This window comes from Capricornis sumatraensis, chromosome 2, assembly GCF_032405125.1.
Source record: "Capricornis sumatraensis isolate serow.1 chromosome 2, serow.2, whole genome shotgun sequence".
Classification (NCBI taxonomy): domain Eukaryota; kingdom Metazoa; phylum Chordata; class Mammalia; order Artiodactyla; family Bovidae; genus Capricornis; species Capricornis sumatraensis.
In genome coordinates, this window is record NC_091070.1 from 67205619 (window position 1) to 67229235 (window position 23617).

At 39.2% G+C, this 23617-nt stretch overlaps 1 protein-coding gene and 1 non-coding gene across 2 annotated transcripts in view; both read left to right on the forward strand.

Annotated features, from left to right (window-relative positions):
• Positions 1 to 10233: 10233 nt before the first annotated feature.
• Positions 10234 to 23617, forward strand: part of FSIP1 (fibrous sheath interacting protein 1) — a 182655-nt gene continuing 169271 nt past the window's right edge. The window contains exons 1-2 of the mRNA XM_068992792.1: positions 10234 to 10359; positions 20720 to 20903. Of these exons, the coding sequence (XP_068848893.1) occupies positions 10234 to 10359; positions 20720 to 20903 (310 nt within the window). The remainder of the gene's footprint in view (positions 10360 to 20719; positions 20904 to 23617) is intronic.
• TRNAC-GCA (transfer RNA cysteine (anticodon GCA)) lies at positions 13516 to 13587 on the forward strand. Its single transcript has one exon. It is a non-coding gene; the product is annotated as a tRNA-Cys (tRNA).

A 23617-nucleotide genomic window follows, 5' to 3' on the forward strand; every position in this document is an offset into this window, starting at 1 on the left:
GCATGTCCTAAACCCTCAGTAAATGTTACTTTTTAATAACTAAGCCATAGATTCACACGTCATGGGAACTGTCCAGTAGCACACATTTTTAATTGCCCATCAAAGAAATGACTGTTAAATCTAGTTTGTGGAATCTATGATACAATTCTTAGTGAGGTTTCTCTCCTAGTATCGTGTTACATTTGGCTGAAGCTCATGGTGAGAAAAAGGAAATTGGGACAACAAGGCTGGCATGATAGTTGGAGCCCAGATGGAATACAACGTGGGCTCATTCATTCATTCCAATCTGACTCCACTCAGAAAGAGAATTTCAGGAACAGAGAGAGACTGAAAACAAAAACAAAAACCAGCTTTGAAACCAACGCTGCCATATGTCATCAACCTGGAAGGAGACCAGGGAAATTTTAGCTTAAAATATCTTGACTCTAGATGAAATCTTTATGAATTATTTTGAAAGGCATACTTCTTTCTAGAATATTTTGGGGGTGGGGTATAAACATAGCAGAGAAAAATATGGTGCTCTAACATATCTGAATGTGAATTGTTTTGAAGGTATAATTGCAATAGTTGGCATAGAAGTATTTCAGGAAATTAAAAACAAAGACACAATTTATTGTGTACTAATACACAACAGAGGATGAGATGGCTGGATGGCATCACCGACTCGATGGATGTGAGTTTGAATGAACTCTGGGAGTTGGTGATGGACTGGGAGGCCTGGCATGCTGCGATTCATGGGGTCACAAAGAGTCAGACACGACTGAGCGACTGAACTGAACTGAACTGAGTGTGGTAAGTGTGTGTTTCTGCACAGTCTTCTAATAGTCATTCTTGCAAAGAAAATAAATGTTAATAAGTTGATACTTATTGTACTTAACACAAATTCTATGAGTGATAGTCCAAGGAACAAGTTTTTATTCAAAGTAAGTTCTTAAATGGGCAATTTCCAACCCATGATTATGTGAAGCGCTGTTAGCCTTGCTTGGATATTTGTGTGTTATATTATTCAAATGGTACCCACCCAATAACGTTCTCTGTGTACTCCAATATTTGAATATTTGCTACAGGCTACATCTCTTATAAAAGTTATATAAGTTTCAGCTTTAGCATCAGTCCTTCCAAAGAAAACCCAGGGCTGATCTCCTTCAGAATGGACTGGTTGGATCTCCTTGCAGTCCAAGGGACTCTCAAGAGTCTTCTCCAATACCACAGTTCAAAAGCATCAATTCTTTGGCGATCAGCTTTCTTCACAGTCCAACTCTCACATCCATACATGACCACTGGAAAAACCATAGCCTTGACTAGATAGACCTTTGTGGACAAAGTAATGTCTCTGCTTTTCAATATGCTATCTAGGTTGGTCATAACTTTCCTTCCAAGGAGTAATTGTCTTTTAATTTCATGGCTGCAATCACCATCTGCAGTGATTTTGGAGCCCCCCCCCCCAAAAGTCTGACACTGTTTCCACTGTTTCCCCATCTATTTCCCATGAAGAGATGGGACCGGATGCCATGATCTGTTTTCTGAATGTTGAGCTTTAAGCCAACTTTTTCACTCTCCTCTTTCATCAAGAGGCTTTTTAGTTTCTCTTCACTTTCTGCCATAAGGGTGGTGTCATCTGCATATCTGAGGTTATTGATATTTCTCCCGGCAATCTTGATTCCAGCTTGTGCTTCTTCCAGCCCAGCATTTCTCATGATGTACTCTGCATATAAGTTAAATAAGCAGGGTGACAATATACAGCCTTGATGTACCCCTTTTCCCATAACGGTAAGCAAAATTGACTGGTTAAATTGTGATTGCCTCTTTCTCAGGTGCTCCTGATTCCTGGAATGTTTATCTCAGCTTCTGACTCACAGTGTTTCCTGCCCTTGCTTTTGATTTATCTTGGTATCAGTGGATCTCTATGTTGATTGCTAAGGTTTAACTCTTGCAGGAGAATTAGAACTCTCTGTCCAATTTTCCTGATTTCTCAACTGACTTTCTTTTAATTTGGAAAAACATATAAAGATTCTGAGAAATGTTGGGAAGAAATTCTTGAGTAGAAACACTAACAAGGAGAACCTTGAGGAAGCAATTATTATCTCAGGCCCCAACGAGGGCCTGAGACTGGCAGGATGCAGTTATTGATTAGGTAAGATAGGTAAGAAGGTGAGGTGGAGGAGGGGCCGTGGAGAAGTTCAGTTTTTTGACATCTTAAATTTGAGGTCCTTCTTACATCGATGTCACCTAGTCAGATAAGCGTGTGGATTTCAGAGCTGGAGATAGAAATGCAGAGTTTAGAAGTATATGGATGACATTTAGAGTCAGGTTTTTACAACCACCACTGTCCTAGTCTGCACACATCACTTTTATCTATTTGATCTTCTGAAAAATACTTACAGAATACATACCTCACCACCTAACAATGAGGCTAAAAGGTCATGTATTGAAAATGTCTTGTAAACTGTAAAATGCTGCTTATACTGGAAGAAGCAGACATTTGATGGCACTGAGGATGAAGAAAAGTCAATTTGAGGACCCAGGGAAATAGTCTTCATGCTCTGAGAATTATAGAACCACAAAAGAAAGAAAGTGCATATAGAAATTATTACCTTCTTTGGATTGTAGTCCAATCTGGGCAAAACTATTTTTTATTTACATGCCATCCAACATTTACTAAGAACTTCACAGAACATTATGTTTTTGAGCGCACAACAATGTTGTGAGGAAGCAATTATTACTACCCCATTTTACGGAGAAGCAAACTGAACTCGGAGAGGATGAGCTAACCTGTAGAGCATCATATTAATAGTGAGCACAGAGGCATACAAACATCCATACATCCTCGTTCCGGCTTCAACCTAAATACGAACAAACCATTCCACACCCTCCACTGTCCGCCCAGAAGACAGAGGAGACAGTAGAGATTCCCCAGGTCTCAGGGTTTCGTCAGGTTGTGCCCCAGCCGTTCTTGGGCTCCCACGTCTTGTTTCTAGATGGTACTGTCCTTTTCTCCTATCGCGAGACTGGAAGCGTCCGCTTCTGGTTGCCAAGGGAACGGCGTTCCGAGAGGCAAGAGGGCTTAGGACCCGCCGCTTCTTCCACTTGTAGAGAAAGAGAAACTGCGGTGGCGGGAAAAGACCCCTCCCTTTCGGGGGACAGTGGGTGACGCTGAGTGTCAATGCTCTGACGACTGGACACTAGTTTTCGCCCAGAAGGTGAGGGACCGCACAGATTAGCAGCGGAGCTCTGTCGCCGGACTACAAGCCAGTGAAGGAGTGGAGCGTAGTCCCATCTCGCTGCTGGGCTGGGGATGGGCGGGAGGGTGTCAGCAGGGGGCCGGCCCGGAGTCCTGGCAGGGGGCGGTGGGGCTGACCTCGGAGAAGCGTCAGTTTCTTCGAAGGCTGTGCCAGGATTTCCTGGACACTGTAGCAAACGTTCCTGACCGTAAAACCTAGTACCAAGGACTCCCACTGTCCTAGCCCATAAGATCTAGAACTTGTGTTACAAATTAATTACCAGTCATTTTAAACAGTCTATAAGTGACAAAGGATGCCAATAGATATTTCACAGGGGAAAAAAAAAAAGGTGGGCAGTGAACATTTGACTATCGACAACTTCTTTGGTAATTAAAGAAATGTAACTCATAGATACTTTTTGACATGTACCAGCTTGACAAAGGTGAAAATCTTTGACATAATCAGATTGGCCTTGCTGGCGAAACAGACGCTTTCATCTCAGCATACCCTGTTGGTAGTAATGTAATATGGTACAGTTCTGTTGTAGGACAATTTGGTAGTTTACCAAAATTTGAAATTCAAGTGTTCTTTGGCTCAACAATTTAAAAAAACTTATTGAAGTGTAGTTGATATACAATGTTAATTTCTTCTGTATAGCAATGACTCAGTTATACATACATATATATGTATATTCTTTTTCATATTCTTTTCCATTATGGTTTGTCACAGGATATTGAATACAGTTCTCTGGCTATACAGTAGGACATTGTTGTTTATTGATCCTATTTTTAATAGGTTGCCTCTGCTAATCCCAAACTCCTATTCCTCCCCTCTCCTCTTTCCCCTCCCCCTTGGCAACCACAAGTCTGTTCTCTGTATCTGTGAGTCTGTTTCTGTTTTATGTATGTTCATGTTGTACTAAATTCCTCAATAAGTGATATGGTATTTGTTTTTCTCTTTCTGACTGGCTTTGCTTAGTATGATAATCTCTAGGTCTATCTGTGTTGCTGCAAATGGCGCCATTTCATCCTTTTTAATGGCTGAATAATGTATTTAATGGCTAAATAATTGTATATATGTACCATGTCTTTGGGCTTCCCTGGTGGCTCAGAGGGTAAAGCATCTGCCTGCAGTGCGGGAGACCTGGGTTCAATCCCTGGGTCGGGAATATCCCTTGAAGAAGGAAATGGTAACCTACTCCAGTACTCTTGCCTGGAAAATCCCAAGGATGGAAAAGCCTGATAGGCTACAGTCCATGGGGTCACAAAGAGTCAGACAGGACTGAGCGACTTCACTTTCACTTTTTCCCTGCCTCTTCTCTATCCATTCATCTGTTGATGGACAGATTTAGGTTGTTTCCCTGTCTTCGCTATTGTAAATAGTGCTGCTATGAGCATAGGGGTGCATGTATCCTTTTGAATTATAATTTTGTCTGGGTGTATGCCCAGGAGTGGGATTTCTGGGTCATATTGCAATTTTTTTTGACTTAGCAATTCAATTTTATATTCTGGACATATAAACATAACTAAGCAAAAATTTGTACAAAGAGGCTAACTTAAAATTGAGGTATTCTTTACATACCATAAAATTTACCCTTTTAATATTGCAGTTCTGTGAGCTTTGACAAACGCATACAGTTTGTGTTTATGTAATTACCCATCACAGTCAAGATATAAAACACTTGGATCATTCTCCCAGAAATCCGGTTTATGTAGTTAACCCTTCCCTATGCCCAGCCCTGGTAACAGTCATCCATTTTCTGTCCCTATAGTTTTCTCTATTCTAGAAGTCATGTAATTGGAAACAAATACTATGGAGACTTTTGAATCTGGCCTCTTTCAACTTAGCAACATATAGTTGAGATTTGCCTAAGTTTTCTATCAGTAGTTTGTTTCCTTATGCTGTCGAGCAGTGTTCCATTGTATGGATGTACCACAGTTGCTTACTCATTGTCTAGTTGAGGGACATTTGGATTGTTTCTAGTTTGGGGATGTTGTTAATGGAGTTGCTATAAACCTTTATATGCAGATTTTTGTGTGATTATAAATGTTCATTCCTTGGGTGAATATCCAAGTGTGAGATTGTGGAGTCGTAAGGTAAGTGTATGTTGAACACTGTAAGAAAGTGGCAAGCGGTTTCTGCAACACTGCTATCCCATTTTGTATTCTCATCAGCAATATATGAAAGTTCCATTTGCTTCAACTTCGTTGGCACTTGGTATTGTTAGTTTCTTAAAAAAGTAATTTTCACCATTTGAATGTGTAGCAGTATCTTATTATGGTTTTAATTTGAATTTTTCCCATAGCTTAATGATGTTGACCGTCTTCTTGTGCTAGCTTGCTATCTGTCTATACATCTTTGGTGATGTGTCTGCTCAAATCTTTCTTATTATTGAGTCTTGATACTTCTTTATATATTCAAGATGTAAGTCGTTTGTCAGCTATGTGCTTTGCAAATATTTTCTTCCAATATTTGACTTTTGTTTTCCTTTTCAGTAGTGTCATTTGAAGAGTGGAAGTTTTAAACTTTGACACATTCCAATTTATCAGTATTTTCTTTTATGAATCATACTTCTGATGTTGTCCACCAAGGGATTCCCTGATGGCTCAGATGGTAAAGCGTCTGCCTGCAATGCGGGAGACCCAGGTTCAATCCCTGGGTTGGGAAGATCCTCTGGAGAAGGAAATGGCAACCCACTGTAGTACTCATGCCTGGAAAATTCCACGGATGGAGAAGCCTGGTGGGCTACAGTCCATGGGGTTGCAGAGTTGGACACGACTGAGCAACTTCCCTTTCTTTTCACTTTTTGATGTTGTATCTAAGACATCTTTGCCTAGCCCACGATCACACATATTTCATAGAAAGTTTATAGTTTTGAGTTTTTCTTTTAGGCCTGTGATCAATTTTGAGTAAATTTTTGTTTTGCTTTTTATAGCAAATCTTCCATATAAAAGCTAAATGAAACTGATTTTTAAAATGCTGCATCTATGCATTAGAGTATTATGCCATGATTTGAAAGCATGAAATGTATTTGTGTGTGGTGGTACAGAAAAGTCTCTGAAATGCATTAAGTGTGAAAAAGCAAGTTGTGAAGCACCATGCCATTTGTGTGTGTTTGTGTTGGGTAGGAATAGGTAGTTAAAGGATAGAAAGTTTGCATATGCCTAAATAAGTAAGACCTACAAAAATCTATTAACTGTGTTTCTTGGGATGAGGGTAAGTTGAACTTGAAAAACTTTTACATTGTTCTATATTATGTGCTTTTTTCCCCCTCTCATAGGCAAATATTTCTTACATAATAAGTATAGAAAGTAAAAAAAAACCACAAATAGTTTTTAGACATTAAAATCATGAAAATAAATGTAATTCTCCTTTTTAAAAAGGCTGGCTATTCATTATAACTAAACAGAGGAGGATTAATTTTCTTTTGATTCTTTCATTCATCCCAGAACATCTAATTACATTGGCCTGGTGTCCCCATTTTGGTTTTAAATCATTCATGGTGGTTGCATTTCTCACAAGCCTATATGAAAAAGTTTAAATTAATCTCACTTGAAATGAATGTTATGAAAACTTTGTACCTCTTAATAGTGATTTGTTGCAAGTTAGAATCTGGTCATATGTCCTTCTGTTTAATGGAATATCAATAACTGATTAGTATTCTATTTTAGAACTATCTTTAATGTAATAAGAAAATGCTGATCACTTAATGTTAAGTGAGAAATACATGGATTCAATCTTTTTGAAAAAATATACAAGGCAAAAATGGGAAAGAAATGTGCTAGCAGTGTTTAGCTCAGGGTGATGAATACTGGGTGATTTTTATTTATTTTTGAATATACTTTAATGTATTCCAGAAAATTTACTACAATAAATAAATTCTTTAATTATGAATTTAAGATACTAGAAAACCAGCAAGTAGAGGTAAGCAAAAGGTAAAAGAAGACACAAGAACATCCATGAACCTACTGGTCCAGAACCCACCACTGTCACTTCTTTGATTTGTGATCATCTTTCAGGTCCCTCTCTGTATATGTCTTTAATTAGAGAAATTGGTCTTGTTTTTTAAACAGGATGTCGACTTCCTTCCTTCCTGCTTCCTGCCTTCCTTCCTTGTCTATGCCCTTTGCCAGTTTTCTATTGGAATGCTTCTTTTCCTTGTTGATAAGAACTCTTTAAATATGTAAATGTATTAATCTTTTGTATATTACCTGTATTGCGTATATTTCCTCCAGTTTCTCATCTATCTTTTAGAGTTTTTTTTTTTCTTTTTGGTTTGATACTCAAGAGCAGTCAATGTTATGTGATCACATCTATTAGTCTCTTATTTTTTGACTTATGCTCTTGATGTCCTGCTTGGTAAGTCACTAACCTCATTTTTGGGCTTCCCAGGTGTAATTTGTGCATGCTCAGTTGAGTCTGTTTCTTAGTAACACTATGAATTTGTAGCCCACCAGTCTCCTCTGTCCATGGGATTCTCCAGCCAAGAATACTGGAGTGGGTTGCTGTTTCCTCCTCCAGAGGATCTTCCGAACCCAGGGATGGAACCTGTGTCTCCTGCATTGGCAGGCGGATTCTTTACCACTGAACTTGTAAAGGGGCTTCCCAGGTGGCTCAGTGGTAAAGAATTTGCCTGCCAGGTAGGACACATGGATTTGATCCCTGGGTGGGGAAGATCCCCTGGAGAAGAAAATAGCAACCCACCCCATGATTCTTGCCTGGGAAATCCCATGGACAGAGGAACCTGGCAGCTGTAGTCCATGGGGTTTCAAAAGAGTCGAACAGGACTTAGCAACTAAACAACAAAAAACCTCATTATTATGTAAATTAGATGTATGTTTCCTTCCAGTCCCTTGGAGATTTCATATTTTATATTTATTTATTAAGCAATTTAAAAAACTTTTAATAAAGTAATATAATAAAATATGTCAAATAACATTATAATATTTACAATGGAAAAAAATATCACATCCTTCAGGGACAAATATCTTGAACTTGTAAACATTATGCTTGTTTAACTATTGTTTAGATTTATCAAGTTTTGGATATTCTCTTTGATTTCCTATTTTGACAGATTAAATTTTTTTATACATTTCCTTTTACATACTCCTTCTCACAATCACTCAATGTAATTAAGGCACAGTATTTGGTTAAATCAATATTCAGTGCTTATATAATTAAAAGTATTTAATTGTCATTTGATTGTTTGCTTTCTTGTACAATGCTTTATTTTTCTTGTGGAATTTCTCTATGGCTACTGAGATTGTTTTCTAATACGCTCAGATACATCTCTAAGTTCCTAATTCACTGCCCTTTATCCATACTTTTTTCTAGATGGCCAAATCATAAGATTGTTAGTTATATCCCTACCCATTCTGGGAAGTGTGTTTTATTTATGATTTTCAGGAGCCAACATAAAAGAACAGACCTATTTCTAAAGCAAATTGAGAGATTTCTGGAGCCTCTTAGCTGATCCATGCCATTGGTGGTTTGCTGTGCCCCTCCCATTATTGATGTGTATTATATGGGCTCCGCACAGGCTTCCATCTCATTGCTCCCTCTGTGCACTGCAATAAGTCTCCCTTGACAGGCTGCTTAGCGCATTACAAGACATTTGGCCTTTCAGTGACTTACGCTTTTTGATTGTGATGTGACGGGCCAGAGTGATCCGTCATCCCACAATAATAATGTCAGTGCCTTCCTGAGTGAGCCAGAAACCCTTTTACAGAGTTGAATAATGTTGGGATCAATGCCTTTTTCATTTGCTGAGATGGAAAGAGTTGACCTACTGGTCCTTGACGCCTCGGTACATTGAATGGTTGGGAGCTAAATCATATTATCCCTCTGTGTGCCTTGGAGGAGCATGGGGTTGTTCATGTTTGGGCTTCCTCCTGTGTCCGGAACTTCCTTGGACTCTGCCTTCCCTGTTCAAAAAGAGAAAGATAGATGAGTCATTGTGGAGGGTAAGAAAAGGACATTGTTTCACTTGCTGGGCCAGAGGCAGTTGCCTTTATTCTCTTATGAGAGAAATAGTTTGATTCATAACCAGTAGGAATTTAGGAAAGGATTTGTTGGAAGATATCCAGTCACACATATGTAAAGCTAAGTATTGAGAAGGCAAACTCTGAAATTCTCTCTGTTTCTTCCATTTTATTTGGCATGTATGCCACCCCAGCGTTACTGAACAAATCTGGGATGGTCCTAATCAAGGGCACAGTTTGGCAGGATTGAGGTGCTGGCAATACTCAAGTTTTCTCATGAGATTAAACCACCCTGCCTAATATCTCCTGCTTTAGCAAACAGTCCTGGGAACAGAGCAGCCAAACTGGTATAAGGCCTTTGGATGGTGTTACCTGAAAAATAGTTAAGGAGATTGGCAATGTGTATCCAGATAATGAAAGTCTGTCCTGTAGTAGAGAGAGTAGGTTCAGTTCTCTCTTGCTTCAGGGCAGAACTGGAATTGTGTGTCTCAGAAGGGCAGGGTTGAAAGAAGAGTTGATTACCAGCAGCAGCAGCAGCAGCAGCAGGTACTCCATGAAGATTCCGTACCAAGGAAGAGAGGAGAAATCAGAGCTGAGAGGGAGCCCAGGCTGAAGGCTGAGCTAGAATAAGGAAAGCAAAACCAAAAGCAAGTAGAGGCCTTGGGAAATTATTACTATGAAGCATGAGTCTTGGCTGAGAGGTGTGGTTCTCTAAAAGGGTCTTCTAAGGCCTAAGACATAGTAAGTGTTTCTGTTGGAGATGTAGAAAGCCGCTGAATGGCATTCACTTCTGCACTTTTTTAGCCACTTTCAGAATCTAACATCCTGGGCAGCATGCTTTTTTCCACTTACAGTGATGTAAAATGTAATGATCCGTGGACATAGACATCTTTTGATGAAGTTAGGGTCCTGTGAGTTTGGTAGCAACATAATCCTTGTAATAAAGGCTCTGAGTTAACTGAATGTTAACAGTGATGAAACATTTAAACAAACAAGTCACAGCTTGCTTAAAATTTTGTTTTAGGATATCAATGGATATTATAAAGGGAAACTTAGATGGAATTTCAAAACCAGCCTCAAATTCAAGGACACGTCCTGGGAGCCAAAGTTCAAATGCTTCTTTGGAGGTGCTCTCACCAGAACCAGCATCCTTCAAGGTACTTTGCTGTTTAGAAATGATATAAATGACTTCTTTCAATCTCTAGCAATTTGTAAACCAGAGCTGTTGCTAACATCCCCTTCTGATGTTCCTCTTTAAAAGGTGTGTTCTGGGAGCACTCATAGATTTCTTGTTTGTTACTTTAGATCTTTTAATGTGAAAATACTCTTTCCTTCTTTACTTTCCCGTTTTTTGGTTGGGGGGATAGAGTATGGCTTATTTTTTCATAGTTGTACTTTGATAATGCTCATTTGTTAACTTTTCTTCTTTCATAAGAGAGCTTTGTATTCCAATATCTGCTATGCCACCATTGACTCTTACTATGAAAAAGATTCATTAATTTAAAAAACAGAGTTTGGATCAAGACCACATGGTATATATTTAGTAGGTACATTACCTGGCTGTGACTCCCTTTATTATCTTTATTAGTCTTTCTATCTTTTCTCAAAATATCTAATTCGATGTGTGTGTGTGTTTTTAAAGAATCTGTTTTTCTCTCTGTGATGTGGGGCAGTTTATTTGTCTTAAGGTTGTGGGAAACAAAAATTTTGAAGCTTATGGTGAAAACTTGCTTTGCAGTTTTATGACTCCTTTCTCACATATTCTTTTGACTTATGGGTTAGACTGCATTACAAAACTCTTAGAGGATTGTCTATCATGATTTAATGCTGGAAATAGAAAGCATTCTAGGCATTTCCAGCCTAGAATGTATTCCAGATCGAATACAAGAAATTCAGCTCCTAAATCAGTTGAGGGCCAGCTGGAAAGGAAATCACGGAGGGGACTTTTCTTGGATCATTGGTTCTCAGGTCACGCTGTGCATGCATGCTCAGTCACGTGCAACTGTTTTGTGACCCCATGGCCTGTAGCCTGTCAGGCTCCTCTGTCCGTGGGATTTTCCATTTCCTCCTCCAGGGGGTCTGCCCTACTCAAGGATCAAACCCAGGTCTCCTGTGTCTTCTGCATTGCAGGCAGATTCCATACTGCTGAGCCACCAGGGAAGCCCAGTCACACCACCTTATCCAAAATCCAGAGATCTGAAAGCTGCTGCTGTTGCTGCCTCTGATATTCTACACATCTCTCAGAACCAGAAAACTGGTGACTAGACATGCAGAGGTGACTGCCTTTGATATTTCTTGTCAATATTATAGGGGTTCCTTGGTGGCTCAGTCAGTAAAGAGACCAGCTGCATATCAGGAGCTTAGCAAGATGGCTTCTACCTTACTCCTCTGGTATAAATTCTGTGCAGATGCACCTAATTGGATGAAACTAACACATATCCAGAATCCAGCCTGCAAGCAGCTTTGTAAAATACAGTTTCTAGCTTAACTCTTATGTTTTGTTTCACCTAATCCTGCATCATCACTGTGTGTTAACTCTTACAGCATTGTAATAATTCTTGATATCTGATGAGATCGGTCTCCCCATCATATTTTTCTCTAGGACTGTCCGAGCTGTACTTAGCTTTTTGTTGTTTTTATATTTTAGAACAGTTTTCAAGTTCTATGAAAAATACTGTTGAGGTTTTGATTGAAATTGCTTTGAATTTATAGATTAATTTGGAGAGAATTTCTAACTTTATGATAGTAATCTTCCCATCTATTTACATAGCATCTCATTGACTTCTTTGCTTCTGATTTAAACATTTTACAAACTGTGAAATTCAGTCTTTTTTGGTGTTTAATTCTGAGTTTGGCACGTGTGTGGAGTGATATTATCACAGTCACAATATAGAACAGTTCCATCATTACCTCTCAAAAATGCTAGCCTGTCAAAAACAGTCTCTCCTACTCTTAATCCGTGAAAACTTTGGATCTGTTTCCTGTCTCTATAGTTTTTCCTTTTCCAGAAGGTCATATGAATTAAGTTAAAAAAAAATGTAGCTTTTGAGTCTGGCTTTTGTTTGCTGGCACAATGTGTTTGAGACTCATCCATGTTGATGCTTGTTCACTCACATCTTTTAATTGCTTAGTAGTGTTCCATTGTGTGGGTAAACCACTGTTTGCTTATTCATTCCCCAGGTGAGGAACATTTGAGTAGTTTGCAGATTTTGGTGATTATGAATAAAGCTGCTGTAAATATTTGCATACATACAATAAGTATAAAGTAGTATCTCATTGAGGGTATAACTGGAATTTCCCTGATGACTAATAATGTTGTGTTTTTATGTGCTTATTTACAATTCACATATCTTTTTTGGAAAGTTTATGTTCAAAAGACTCTATCTAGAATACATAAAGAACTCTGAAAAAATCAACAGTAAGTAAATAGTCTTTTGTCAGATATATGATTTGCAAATATTTTTTCCTAGTCTGTAGCTTGGTTTTTCTTTCTTTTAACTGTGTCTTTTAAAGAGCATTTAACATTTTAAGTGCAGTTCATCATGCATTTTTCTTTTGAGAATTGTGTTTTTTGGTTGTATCTAAGAATCCTTTGTCTAACCCAAGTTCCCAAAGATTTTTTTCCTGTTTTTTCTTCTGAAAGTTTTATAGTTTTATATTTTGCATTTAGATACTTGCCTCTTTTGTTGCCAGTGAGAAGGCTTTTCTAAGCCCAATATTCTTTCCAGTGTGGGTTGTCTAGTTTAGATATTTTTCTCTGGCCACTTAATTTTTTTCCCTTTGTCTTTGATATCTATTATGACTCCCCTAGGTATGGACTTATTTAACTTGTCTTTCTGAAGACTAGTACTACTTCAATGTAAGAATATGTGTTTTTTATTTTTTTTTTTTAAAAATTCTTAGCCACTGTATTTTCATATGTTTTGAATATTGCTTGCATTATTTTTTTCTATTTTGACATCCTGGAAGTCCAATAAAATTTCTGTTGAACCTTTCTCTTCTATTCTTTAGGTCTCTTAAAATTAAAAAAAAAAATTCATTTATTTCTCTGTGCATCATGCTGGGGAATTTTTAATATATATTTCTTGGAATTCTTTCTAATACTATGTCAAATCTGTTCTTTAATCTATCCATTGAATTTTTAATCTTAATGATATATTTTTAATTTCTTGAAGTTCTTTGTCATTTATTTTCAGATGTATCTTAATCTTTTTGTGTTATTTGGATTCTTTCTTCAGACTCATTAGAACTATTTATCTTTATCAGCTTTTTATAATAACATCTTAAGTTCTTTTGTTTATTCTGATAGGGCTTCCCTGGTAGCTCAGTTGGTAAAGTGTCTGCCTGCAATGCAGGAGACCCTGGTTCGATTCCTGGGTTGGGAAGATCTACTGGAGTGGGATAGGCTACCCACGCCAATATTTCTGGGTTTCTCTTGTGGCTCAGCTGATAAAGAATCTACCTGCAATGTGGGAGACCTGGGTTCGATCCCAGGGTTGGGAAGATCCCCTGAAGGAAAAGGCTACCCACTTCAGTTTTCTGGCCTGGAGAATTCTTAAAAAGAATACCTTATTCTTTTTGTGTTATTTGGATTCTTTCTTCAGTTCAATTCAGTTCAGTCACTCAGTCGTGTCCTACTCTTGGCGACCCCATGAATTGCAGCACGCCAGGCCTCCCTGTCCATCACCAACTCCCGGAGTTCACCCAGATTCACGTCCATCGAGTCAGTGATGCCATCCAGCCATCTCATCCTCGGTCGTCCGCTTCTCCTCCTGCCCCCAATCCCTCCCAGCATCAGAGTCTTTTCCAATGAGTCAACTCTTTGCATGAGGTGACCAAAGTATATTTATCTTTATCAGATTTTTATAGTAATATCTTAAGTTCTTTTGTTTATTCTGACTCTTGCTTACTGTTAGTCATGTGTTCATGGCTTTTGAACTTTGGGATTATAAGTTTTAATTTTGGAAAATTTATGGAGCCTGATTTGAAGCTGTACCTTCCAGAGCAAGTTTCTGTTTGCTTCTACCAAATGGCTCAGAGATACCACTGGCATGAATATTTTTTTTTTTGGCTAATTTTTCATCTTGAAGCATTCCAGAGCACATGAATAATATTAATGAGAATTCAAACCCCCATAAAGCATGACCCCATGGTTGCACATTCTCAGGGAAGACTGTTTCCCACTCGGAACACAGACACGTGTTTTGTTTGTATCCGGTGCTTTTGGATAGATACAGTTTTCTAATCTGCACTGTCACAGAGGAGGGACCGTTTTAAGGGATCTAGCTTCACGAGGCAGGAGAGGGAAGGGTCTTCTCCATCCTGTCTTGCATGAGCCCAAGTCCTAGTCTCCTAGCTCTGTGTAGGTGGTAAACCGAAGGCCATGGCTTTCTGAGGCCAGCAAGTTTTTCTTTTACCTGTCCTGGTACTAGTGGTAAAGGGTCCTGCCTGCCAATGCAGGAGACATAAGAGATGCAGGTTCAGTCCCTGAGTTGGGAAGATCCCCTGGAAGAGGGCATGGCAATGCACTCCAGTATTCTTGCCTGGAGAATCCCATGGACAGAGGAGCCTGGTGGGCTGCAGTCCATAAGGTCACAAAGAACCAGACATGACTGAAGCAACTTAACACACACACACTCCGCTTCCACCCAACCCCGACCAGGGCATCTGCTTTAAGGGTTTACAAGGTTCCTATTTCAGTTTTTGTTGTTGTTCTTATTCAGTCTCTAAGTTGTGTCTGACTCTTTGGAACCCCATAGACTGCTGTACGCTAGGCTTCCCTGTCCTTCACCATCTCTGAGTTTGCGCAAACTCATGTCCATTGAGTTGGTGATGCCATCCAACTATCTCATCCTCTGTCATCCCCTTCTCCTGCCTTCAATCTTGCCCAGCATCATCGTCTTTTCCGATGTGTCAGCTCTGCATTAGGTGGTTAAAGTGTTGGAGCTTCAGCTTCAGCACCAGTCCTTCCAATGAATATTCAGGGTTGATATCTTTTAGGATTGACTGTTTAATCTTTTTGCTGTCCAAGGGACCCTCAAGAGTCTTCTCCAGCACCACAGTTCGAAAGCATTAATTATTTGGTGCTTAGCCTTCTCTATGGTCTAACTCTCACATCTGTACATGATTACTGAGAAAAGTGTAGCTTTGCCTACATGGACCTTTGCTGGCGAAGTGATGTCTCTGCTTTTTAATATGCTAAGTTTGTCATAGCTTTTTTCCCAAGGAGCAGTTGTCTTTTAATTTCATGGCTGCAGTCACTGTCTGCAGTGGATCACTGATTTTGGAGCCCAAGAAGATAAAAGTCTGTCACTGTTCCATCTTTTCCCCATTTATTTGCCATGAAGTGATGAGACCTGATGCCATGAACTTATCTTTTTGAATGTTGAGTTTCAAGCCAGATTTTTCACTCTCTTCTTTCACCTTCATCAAAAGTTTCTTTAGTTCCTCTCTGCTTTCTGCCATTAGGGTGGTATCATCTTCATATCTGGGGTTGCTGATATTCTTTCCTGGCAGTCTTGATTCCAGCTTGTGATTCATCTAGCCTGGCATTTTGCATGATGTACTCTGCCTATAAGTTAAGTAATCAGGGTGACAATATACAGCCTTGACGTAATCCTTCCCCAATTTTGAACCAGTCCATTGTCCCATATCTGGTTTTAACTGTTGCTTCTTGACCTGCATACAGGTTTCTCAGCTGTTAGTTTGCTTTTAATTTCTGTTGACTGGCAATTTCCCCAGTATTCTTGTGAACTTAGAACTGTTCATTTCTAAGTAGATGGAAGGTTTCAGTTTATTCAGTTTTCCATATAGCCTAAACTGAAATCTAAAACAATTTTAGATTCCAATAGCCCAAAATAATTTTAGACTCTTTAGTCTCAAGCTTACTGATTATAAACCTAAACTCTGGAGTTATGGGTTCAAAATAGGCTTTATGTAATTTTGGGAAAATTATTAATACTTCAACTCTGTGTCAGTTTCCTAATCTGTTCAAATGTGTAATATTACTGTCCACCTCTTAGGCATGTTTTGGGGATAAAATGAGTGAAATATCTACAATTTTTAGAAGTGACTAGCACCTAGTACAGAAAAGGCAATGGCACCCCACTCCAGTACTGTTGCCTGGAAAATCCCATGGATGGAGGAGCCTGGTGGGCCGCAGTCCATGGGGTTGCGAAGAATCGGACACGACTGAGCGACTTCACTTTCACTTTTCACTTTCATGCGTTGGAGAAGGAAATGGCAACCCACTCCAGTGTTCTTGCCTGGAGAATCCCAGGGATGGCGGAGCCTGGTGGGCTGCCATCTCTGGGGTCGCACAGAGTTATACATGACTGAAGCAACTTAGCAGCAGCACCTAGTAAGTACTCAATACGTCTTAGCTAATTGGCCTTAATTTTTTAACCTAATTGGTCAGTCCTTCCTATGTTATTTTTCATGTGATTCAATGTAAAGTCAGACACACAGTAGCTAGTCACATAACTGTGTTTAACAAGTTTAGAATGAAATTTTTACCATTTTATGTAGGTAGGATAATGTATTTACAAAGACCTGACGAATTTTAGAGTAGCAAAGGATTAGTATTTCTGCTTACATATTCCTAGGTGATGAATTTTTTTTAAAGCAGCAGCTTCACAATATTGATGCACATGTTTTAAAACATAGCTTGATATTACCTCATTCAAAATTTATTTAAAAGAAATATATCAGCAATTCCAGGCATATTTTATTTGAACCCGCTAAGCTATAGGTAAAAACAAACTCTAGCATATTTATTAACCAACGAGGACTTTGATACTTATATCAAAGGCAAAACGTTGTAAAAGTTGTGATTTGTCTTAAAAAGTTCGTGGAAAATCAGTAAGGTTCATCTGGGCTTGGGGTAGAAAATCCACAGATACGCTGCATGTTGACTGCTGACTGCAAATGATTTAGTGTCTGTAAGACCTTTTACATTGTCAGAATAATAAATCCTAGTATTTTGATTAGTTTTATTGCTCATTTGTCTTTTATTAATTTCTCGCCAGAATTTCTGAGTGGCAGAAAATGAATTTAAAATGCTAGAGTTTTTTTTTCTTTTTTTTTTGGCCACATGGTGTATAACTTGTGGGATCTGGTTTCCCGATCAGGGATTGAAGCCGTGTCCCCTGCAGTGGAAGCATGGATTCTTAACCACTGAACTGCCAGAAAGTCCCTAAAATGCTAGAATTTTAACGAAATTTCTGTAGTAATGGTATAGTTCTCATTCTTAGAATTTTGGCTTATTGTTGCTTCTGAATATTTTTCTTGAAAGAGCCAATTGTTGCAACTGGTGTAAAAATCTCATGGCTTTCAGGTAGGTATCTAATTGTTTGGAAGTGTTTTCACAGACTGTCTAACTTTCCTGGGACTAACATGGAGATGAAGTAGGGGACATGGAGTAATGAAAAGTGGAGATTGAATGTGGCTTTGAGAATGAAGAAGTAAGAAAAAGCAAACAGGCTACAGGGTAGACAGTCAGAGGGGTTGGGAATAGAGAGGCCCATGGGCAGTGGGATGGGGAGATGGCTGGTGCTAGCGGAGTGGGAAACTGTGGGTAAAATTGTGAAATGGGCAGTATTTGCCTTTTGTTCTGTTTCATGTCTTTTGTCTCATTTTTCCTGCTCATTCTAAGTGTCAAGATCATATGGGATAACACGTGTGAAAGATCTTTGTGTATTCTGAAATGTGGTATCTGAGTAGTTGCTAATATCTAGTTATGTTCAGTTCAGTTCAGTTCAGTTCAGTCGCTCAGTCGTGTCCGACTCTTTGTGACCCATGAATTGCAGCACACCAGGCCTCCCTGTCCGTCACCAGCTCCCGGAGTTCACTCAAACTCATGTCCATTGAGTCGGTGATGCCATCCAGCCATCTCATCCTCGGTTGTCCCCTTCTCCTCCTGCCCCCAGTCCCTCCCAGCATCAGAGTCTTTTCCAATGAGTCAACTCTTCGCGTGAGGTGGCCAAAGTACTGGAGTTTCATCTTTAGCATCATTTCTTCCAAAGAACACCCAGGGCTGATCTCTTTTAGAATGGACTGTTGGATCTCCTTGCAGTCCAAGGGACTCTCAAGAGTCTTCTCCAACACCACAGTTCAAAAGCATCAATTCTTTGGCGCTCAGCCGTCTTCACAGTCCAACTCTCACATCCATACATGACCACTGGAAAAACCATAGTTTTGACTAGATGGACCTTTGTTGGCAAAGTAATGTCTCTGCTTTTGAATATGCTATCTAGTTTGGTCATAACTTTTCTTCCAAGGAGTAAGCATCTTTCAATTTCATGGCTGCAGTCACCTTTTGGAGCCCCCCAAAATAAAGTCTGACACTGTTTCTACTGTTTTCCCATCTATTTCCTGTGAAGTGATAGGACCAGATGCCATGATCTTTGTTTTCTGAATGTTGAGCTTTAAGCCAACATTTTCACTCTCCTCTTTCACTTTCATCAAGTGGCTTTTTAGTTCCTCTTCACTTTCTGCCATAAGGGTGGTGTCATCTGCATATCTGAGGTTATTGATATTTCTCCCGGCAATCTTAATTCCAGCTTGTGCTTCTTCCCAGCCCAGCGTTTCTCATGATGTACTCTGCATAGAAGTTAAATAAGCAGGGTGACAATATACAGTCTTGACGCACTCCTTTTCCTATTTGGAACCAGTGTGTTGTTCCATGTCCAGTTGTGACTGTTGCTTCCTGACCTGCATATAGGTTTCTCAAGAGGTAGGTCAGGTGGTCTGGTATTCCCATCTCTTTCAGAATTTTCCACAGTTTACTGTGATTCACACAGTCAAAGGCTTTGGCATAGTCAATGAAGCAGAAATAAATGTTTTTCTGGAACTCTTGCTTTTTCGATGATCCATCAGATGTTGGCAATTTGATCTCTGGTTCCTCTGCCTTTTCTAAACCCAGCTTGAACATCAGGAAGTTCACGGTTCATGTATTGCTGAAGCCTGGCTTGGAGAATTTTGAGCATTACTTTGCTAGTGTGTGAGATGAGTGCAGTTGTGTGGTAGTTTGAGCATTCTTTGGCATTGCCTTTCTTTGGGATTGGAATGAAGACTGACCTTTTCCAGTCCTGTGGCCACTGCTGATTTTTCCAGTTACCCCTGTATAAAAACCCATTCTCAGGGAAAGATCAGCTTGATTCATTTATGCCAAGATATAAATTACTGACAGGGCTTGTGTGACTTCTAGCAATTTCAGCATTTTCAGAAAACTGTGCAGCTTTAAGAATTAACTAGATATTATGGAATTTTAAGCTTTACCTGGCCTTTCACAGAAGAATAGTTTTGAACAGGGAACCCTCTTTAACACTTCCCACATCACATAAAGTAAGCATTGTTTTGCTTATTATAAATTAGGTCTCTACTAGTTTCAGTCCATAATGTACCTGTTTTCTTCTCTGTTAAATTGGGGCAGTAACACCTATCCCAGAGGGTCATTGTGAGACGTGACTGAGGCAGTGTGTGTAAAGCAGTCAGCACAGGACCTGGCCAGTAGTAATTGCTCAGTAAATGTCAATTATGATTTGTATAGTATGGACTCAGCTCAGTTCTCCTGGGGCTTATGTCCTAGTTCAGGTGAAGAGAGATGCTTGTTGCAGTCATGTAAGCAATTAAACCCTGGCAGTTTCATTCTCAGCACCGCCTGCCTTCTGTCCTGGAGATTCACAAGGGGACCCAGATTGCAGTGATGGAGTGTAGACCATGAGTATAAAAGCCTCCAAGGGCTGAGTCCTTCAGGGCTGGAGCAGACATTCCCTCCGTTGGAGGGGAAAGGTATGTCTCCACTCTCCCTGAGGTTTTGCCTCTCTTGTGGGCTGTGTTAATTTCCAAGGTGACTTTTACTGCCAAGCACAGCCTTCAAGCCCTGTGATCCCTGTTTTTGGTTCGTGCAGCCATGGATGTCTTTTCCTGTCCTCTCTCAGGAAAACACAGCTGCACCAAACTGGTGTCTTCACCAGTTTTTAGCAAATGAACTTTGCTAAAATGGAAAGAGATACCAAAATGAAATAGAAAAGCTGTGACTAGTAAAAGAGTAAATGATTAACCAAAGCACATGGTTCTGATTTGAAGAACTCCATGAGAAGCACACTGTGATTCAGACTATTCACTTTGCAGCTGTTCAATAGCCACATGTGACCAGTGACTCCAGTGACTATGTTGATTAGTCCTGCTCTAGACCCTTGATTCTCCATCGCAGAGTAAGCTCAGGCAGCAGGGACCATCGTGCCTCGTCCTCAGAGCTTGACAGAGATTCTCTTTGGGACTGATTCTTCTCTATTATTGGTAGAAATTGCTGGAGAGTGGTGCATATTACTTTGGTGCAAATGTTATTAAATTCAATTGTGTATGTAAATTGTATTTTATCAAGTGTTATAGAATAATTTAACACTTCTGTATGATGCATGTCCTTACATATACTTATATTTGAGTTAAAATAGTCTAGAATTTAAAATAAAAACCATTATTTTTGGAAACTATTTCTTTGGAAATAATTTTTAGGTTGATACTGCAATCAATTTGAACTCTGGTAAAGAAGCCCACTCAGAAAGCAATAATGCAGAGAAAAGTAGAAACAGTAATGATAATAAAGGGGAAAGCTACTCTGAGAAAATAAAATTGCCTGAAGAGGGGTCAGATGAAGATTCGAACTTGGGTCAACATCAGATAGTCCCTGAATGTTCAGGTAGGATAATTACTTGGCAATTAGCTAATGATAATTACAGATGCTATAGTTAAAATATTAGAATTACATATGTTTTTTATTATTTGTTTTTTATTATGTAGAAATAATATACATTGTTTTGTAAGCAAGCAAATCACCAAATTTTTATTTACAAGAATATTGAGTTCTTAAGTGTGTGTAGAAATATAATAAAATATGTCATATAATAAAATTGTTACTATAATCATTTTAATCAAGTAGGAAGTATTTTTGTATTTTATGATATGATCTTTTAATTGATCTTTCTGAAAATTGTATGATAAAATGTACCCTGTAATATATAAATGCCTTTTAAGGGATAATCTCATTTGATTTTAATAACTTTTGGATTTCAAAAAACTCCTTTTTTCTCATGGTTATTAATACTGGTCAAAGCGAATTAGAACAGCAATTCTCAAAACATGGGCTGCAGAGCCCTGGGCTCTGAGGCCCTTTTAGGAACTCTGCATAAAAACTAGTTTCATTGTAATACTGATATGTCAGTAATATAATTCATTGTAATACTGAAATTATTCTCTTTGCTTTTTTGCCCACTGAATGGTTTCACTGATGGTACAAAAGCAATGGTGGGTAAAATTGCTGGTGCTTTGACATGAATCAGGACAATGAATGGCATCAAACTGTACTAATAGTCATTGTGTTCTTTAAGGCCTGGCACAGGCAGAAGAAAGACATAGCCAATGTCACTCAAGAATGTTCTTGATGGAGCAGTAAAATTTTAAAATTCTAATTAATCTTGACCTTTGAGTACACATCTTTTTTATATCCTATGTGGTAAATTGGGAGGTACATATAAAGCAATTCGGCTCTATGCCAAAGTGTAAAGCTTGTGTTGAGGAAAAGTGTTTGTTGAGGAAAAGTGTGTGGTAATTTGAGAGTTGAACTGGTCATTTTTTAATGGGACTCCATTTTCACTTGAAAGAATAAGTGGCAGACAAACCACTATCGTTCAGGCTTAAGTATTTGGCAGACGTTTTTGTAAAAATTGAAATGGACCTGTTGATTCAGGAAAACAACGGACAGTATTTTTTGTCAATGATAAAATTTGAGCTTTCAAGTAAAAACTTAGAATCTTAGAAAATTTGTGTATGTCAGTATGAGCTTTACAACTTCCTAGTACTTAGACTTTTCTGATAAAAATCAGTGGCAGTATTAACAATTGTGATTTGTTGATATTGTATATTGAAATGTGTTAATATTTTGAAGGTTTGCATAATTCAGTGAACCACTGTTTTCCAAATAACCAATGCAGGATAAAAGATCCATTTAACATGAAAAATAGATCCATGGATTTATGGAATAACTAGGGTTACAGATTTCACATTATAACTAACCTTTAAGAAACTACCTCTTGTCCAGTTTTGATATTAGTATTAAAGAAGAATATCCACCATTATTTGAAAAGGGTATTTCTCCTCCCCTTTCCAACTACTGTGTAAGGCCAAATTTTCTTCATATACTTTTAACTGAAGCAACAGATTACAGTAGATTGACTTTGAAGCAGGTATGCGAATCCGGCTGTCTTCTATTAATCCAGATACTGAAGATTGAAAATATCACTATTCTTAACAACTTTTTTGGAAAATATAGCTATTTGTCATAAAAGTGTTATATTTGTGTTAAAATGTAATAAGTAATGCCATGTTTATTAATTCAAAATGAATATATATTTATAATATTCTTCAATTTTGATTTCTAATATGGTAATTATGCATAGACATAACCCATAAACAAAAGTTACTTTGGGTTCTCCCTAATTTATAAACTATAAAGGAAAGCTGAGCTTGTAGTGGTGGCCTCCCCAGCCTGAACCTGAGGCGTGATGGGCTCTTCCCTCTCTGGCACCAGCCTGTGGGCTCCTTCGAGGAAGGGGCTGCTCAGCTGCCCCTCTCCACTCAGGCCTTGACTAGTCCACCAGGCTGGCTGGCTCCCGCTGCACAAACAGCCAGGTGGGAGCTCCACTCCAGGGGCACCAGCTCTGAGGCTGTCTTGGGGGTCACAGGCTGGCTGGTATGGCCAGCAAAGGGCTGTGCTCACAGTGCCCACTGCCTCAGACAGTGGTTCTGGTTGATGGGCGTGTCAGCCATCTCCACATGGCCACTAATGGTCTCTGCCACCTGCACACCTTGCACTGTGGGTTGAAGAATGATGTTGCTAGAGCGGCCGGGTGCTAGTTCAGACCTGGCTGCTTTCTGCAGTTGTACCTTTCTGCTTGGGGTGCAGTAGCAGCGTGGCAGACACCAGCCATAGTGGCCCCACTCAGTCATTGGTTGGTGCCACAGTGGGCCCCTCCCCCAAGCAAGTGACTGTTAGTGAGCAACCGTCAATCAGCAACCATTAGCCCTGCTCAGCCATTGGTTGGTGCCACAGTGGGTCCCTCCTCCTCCCTGTGCTGTATACTAAAAAGAGCCCAGGTTTGGACTGACGGGGAGATGTTTTTTTGAGATGCTAATCTGACGTCTCAGTCTGCTAGTTTTTTGACTCAAGTTGTCATTTCTTGTTCCAACAGCTCGTTTTCTGATTTACTGGCCTGTCATGCAGTGAGCAGAATGAGTTTAGGTTCAGTAACAAGCTCATAAACTTTGAGAACTGATTTAAATTGTGTTTGGGGTGAGATCAGCTCTCAGACCAGGTGACTCAGGATTACAGTTATCAGGAAACGAGGTATTAGAGTT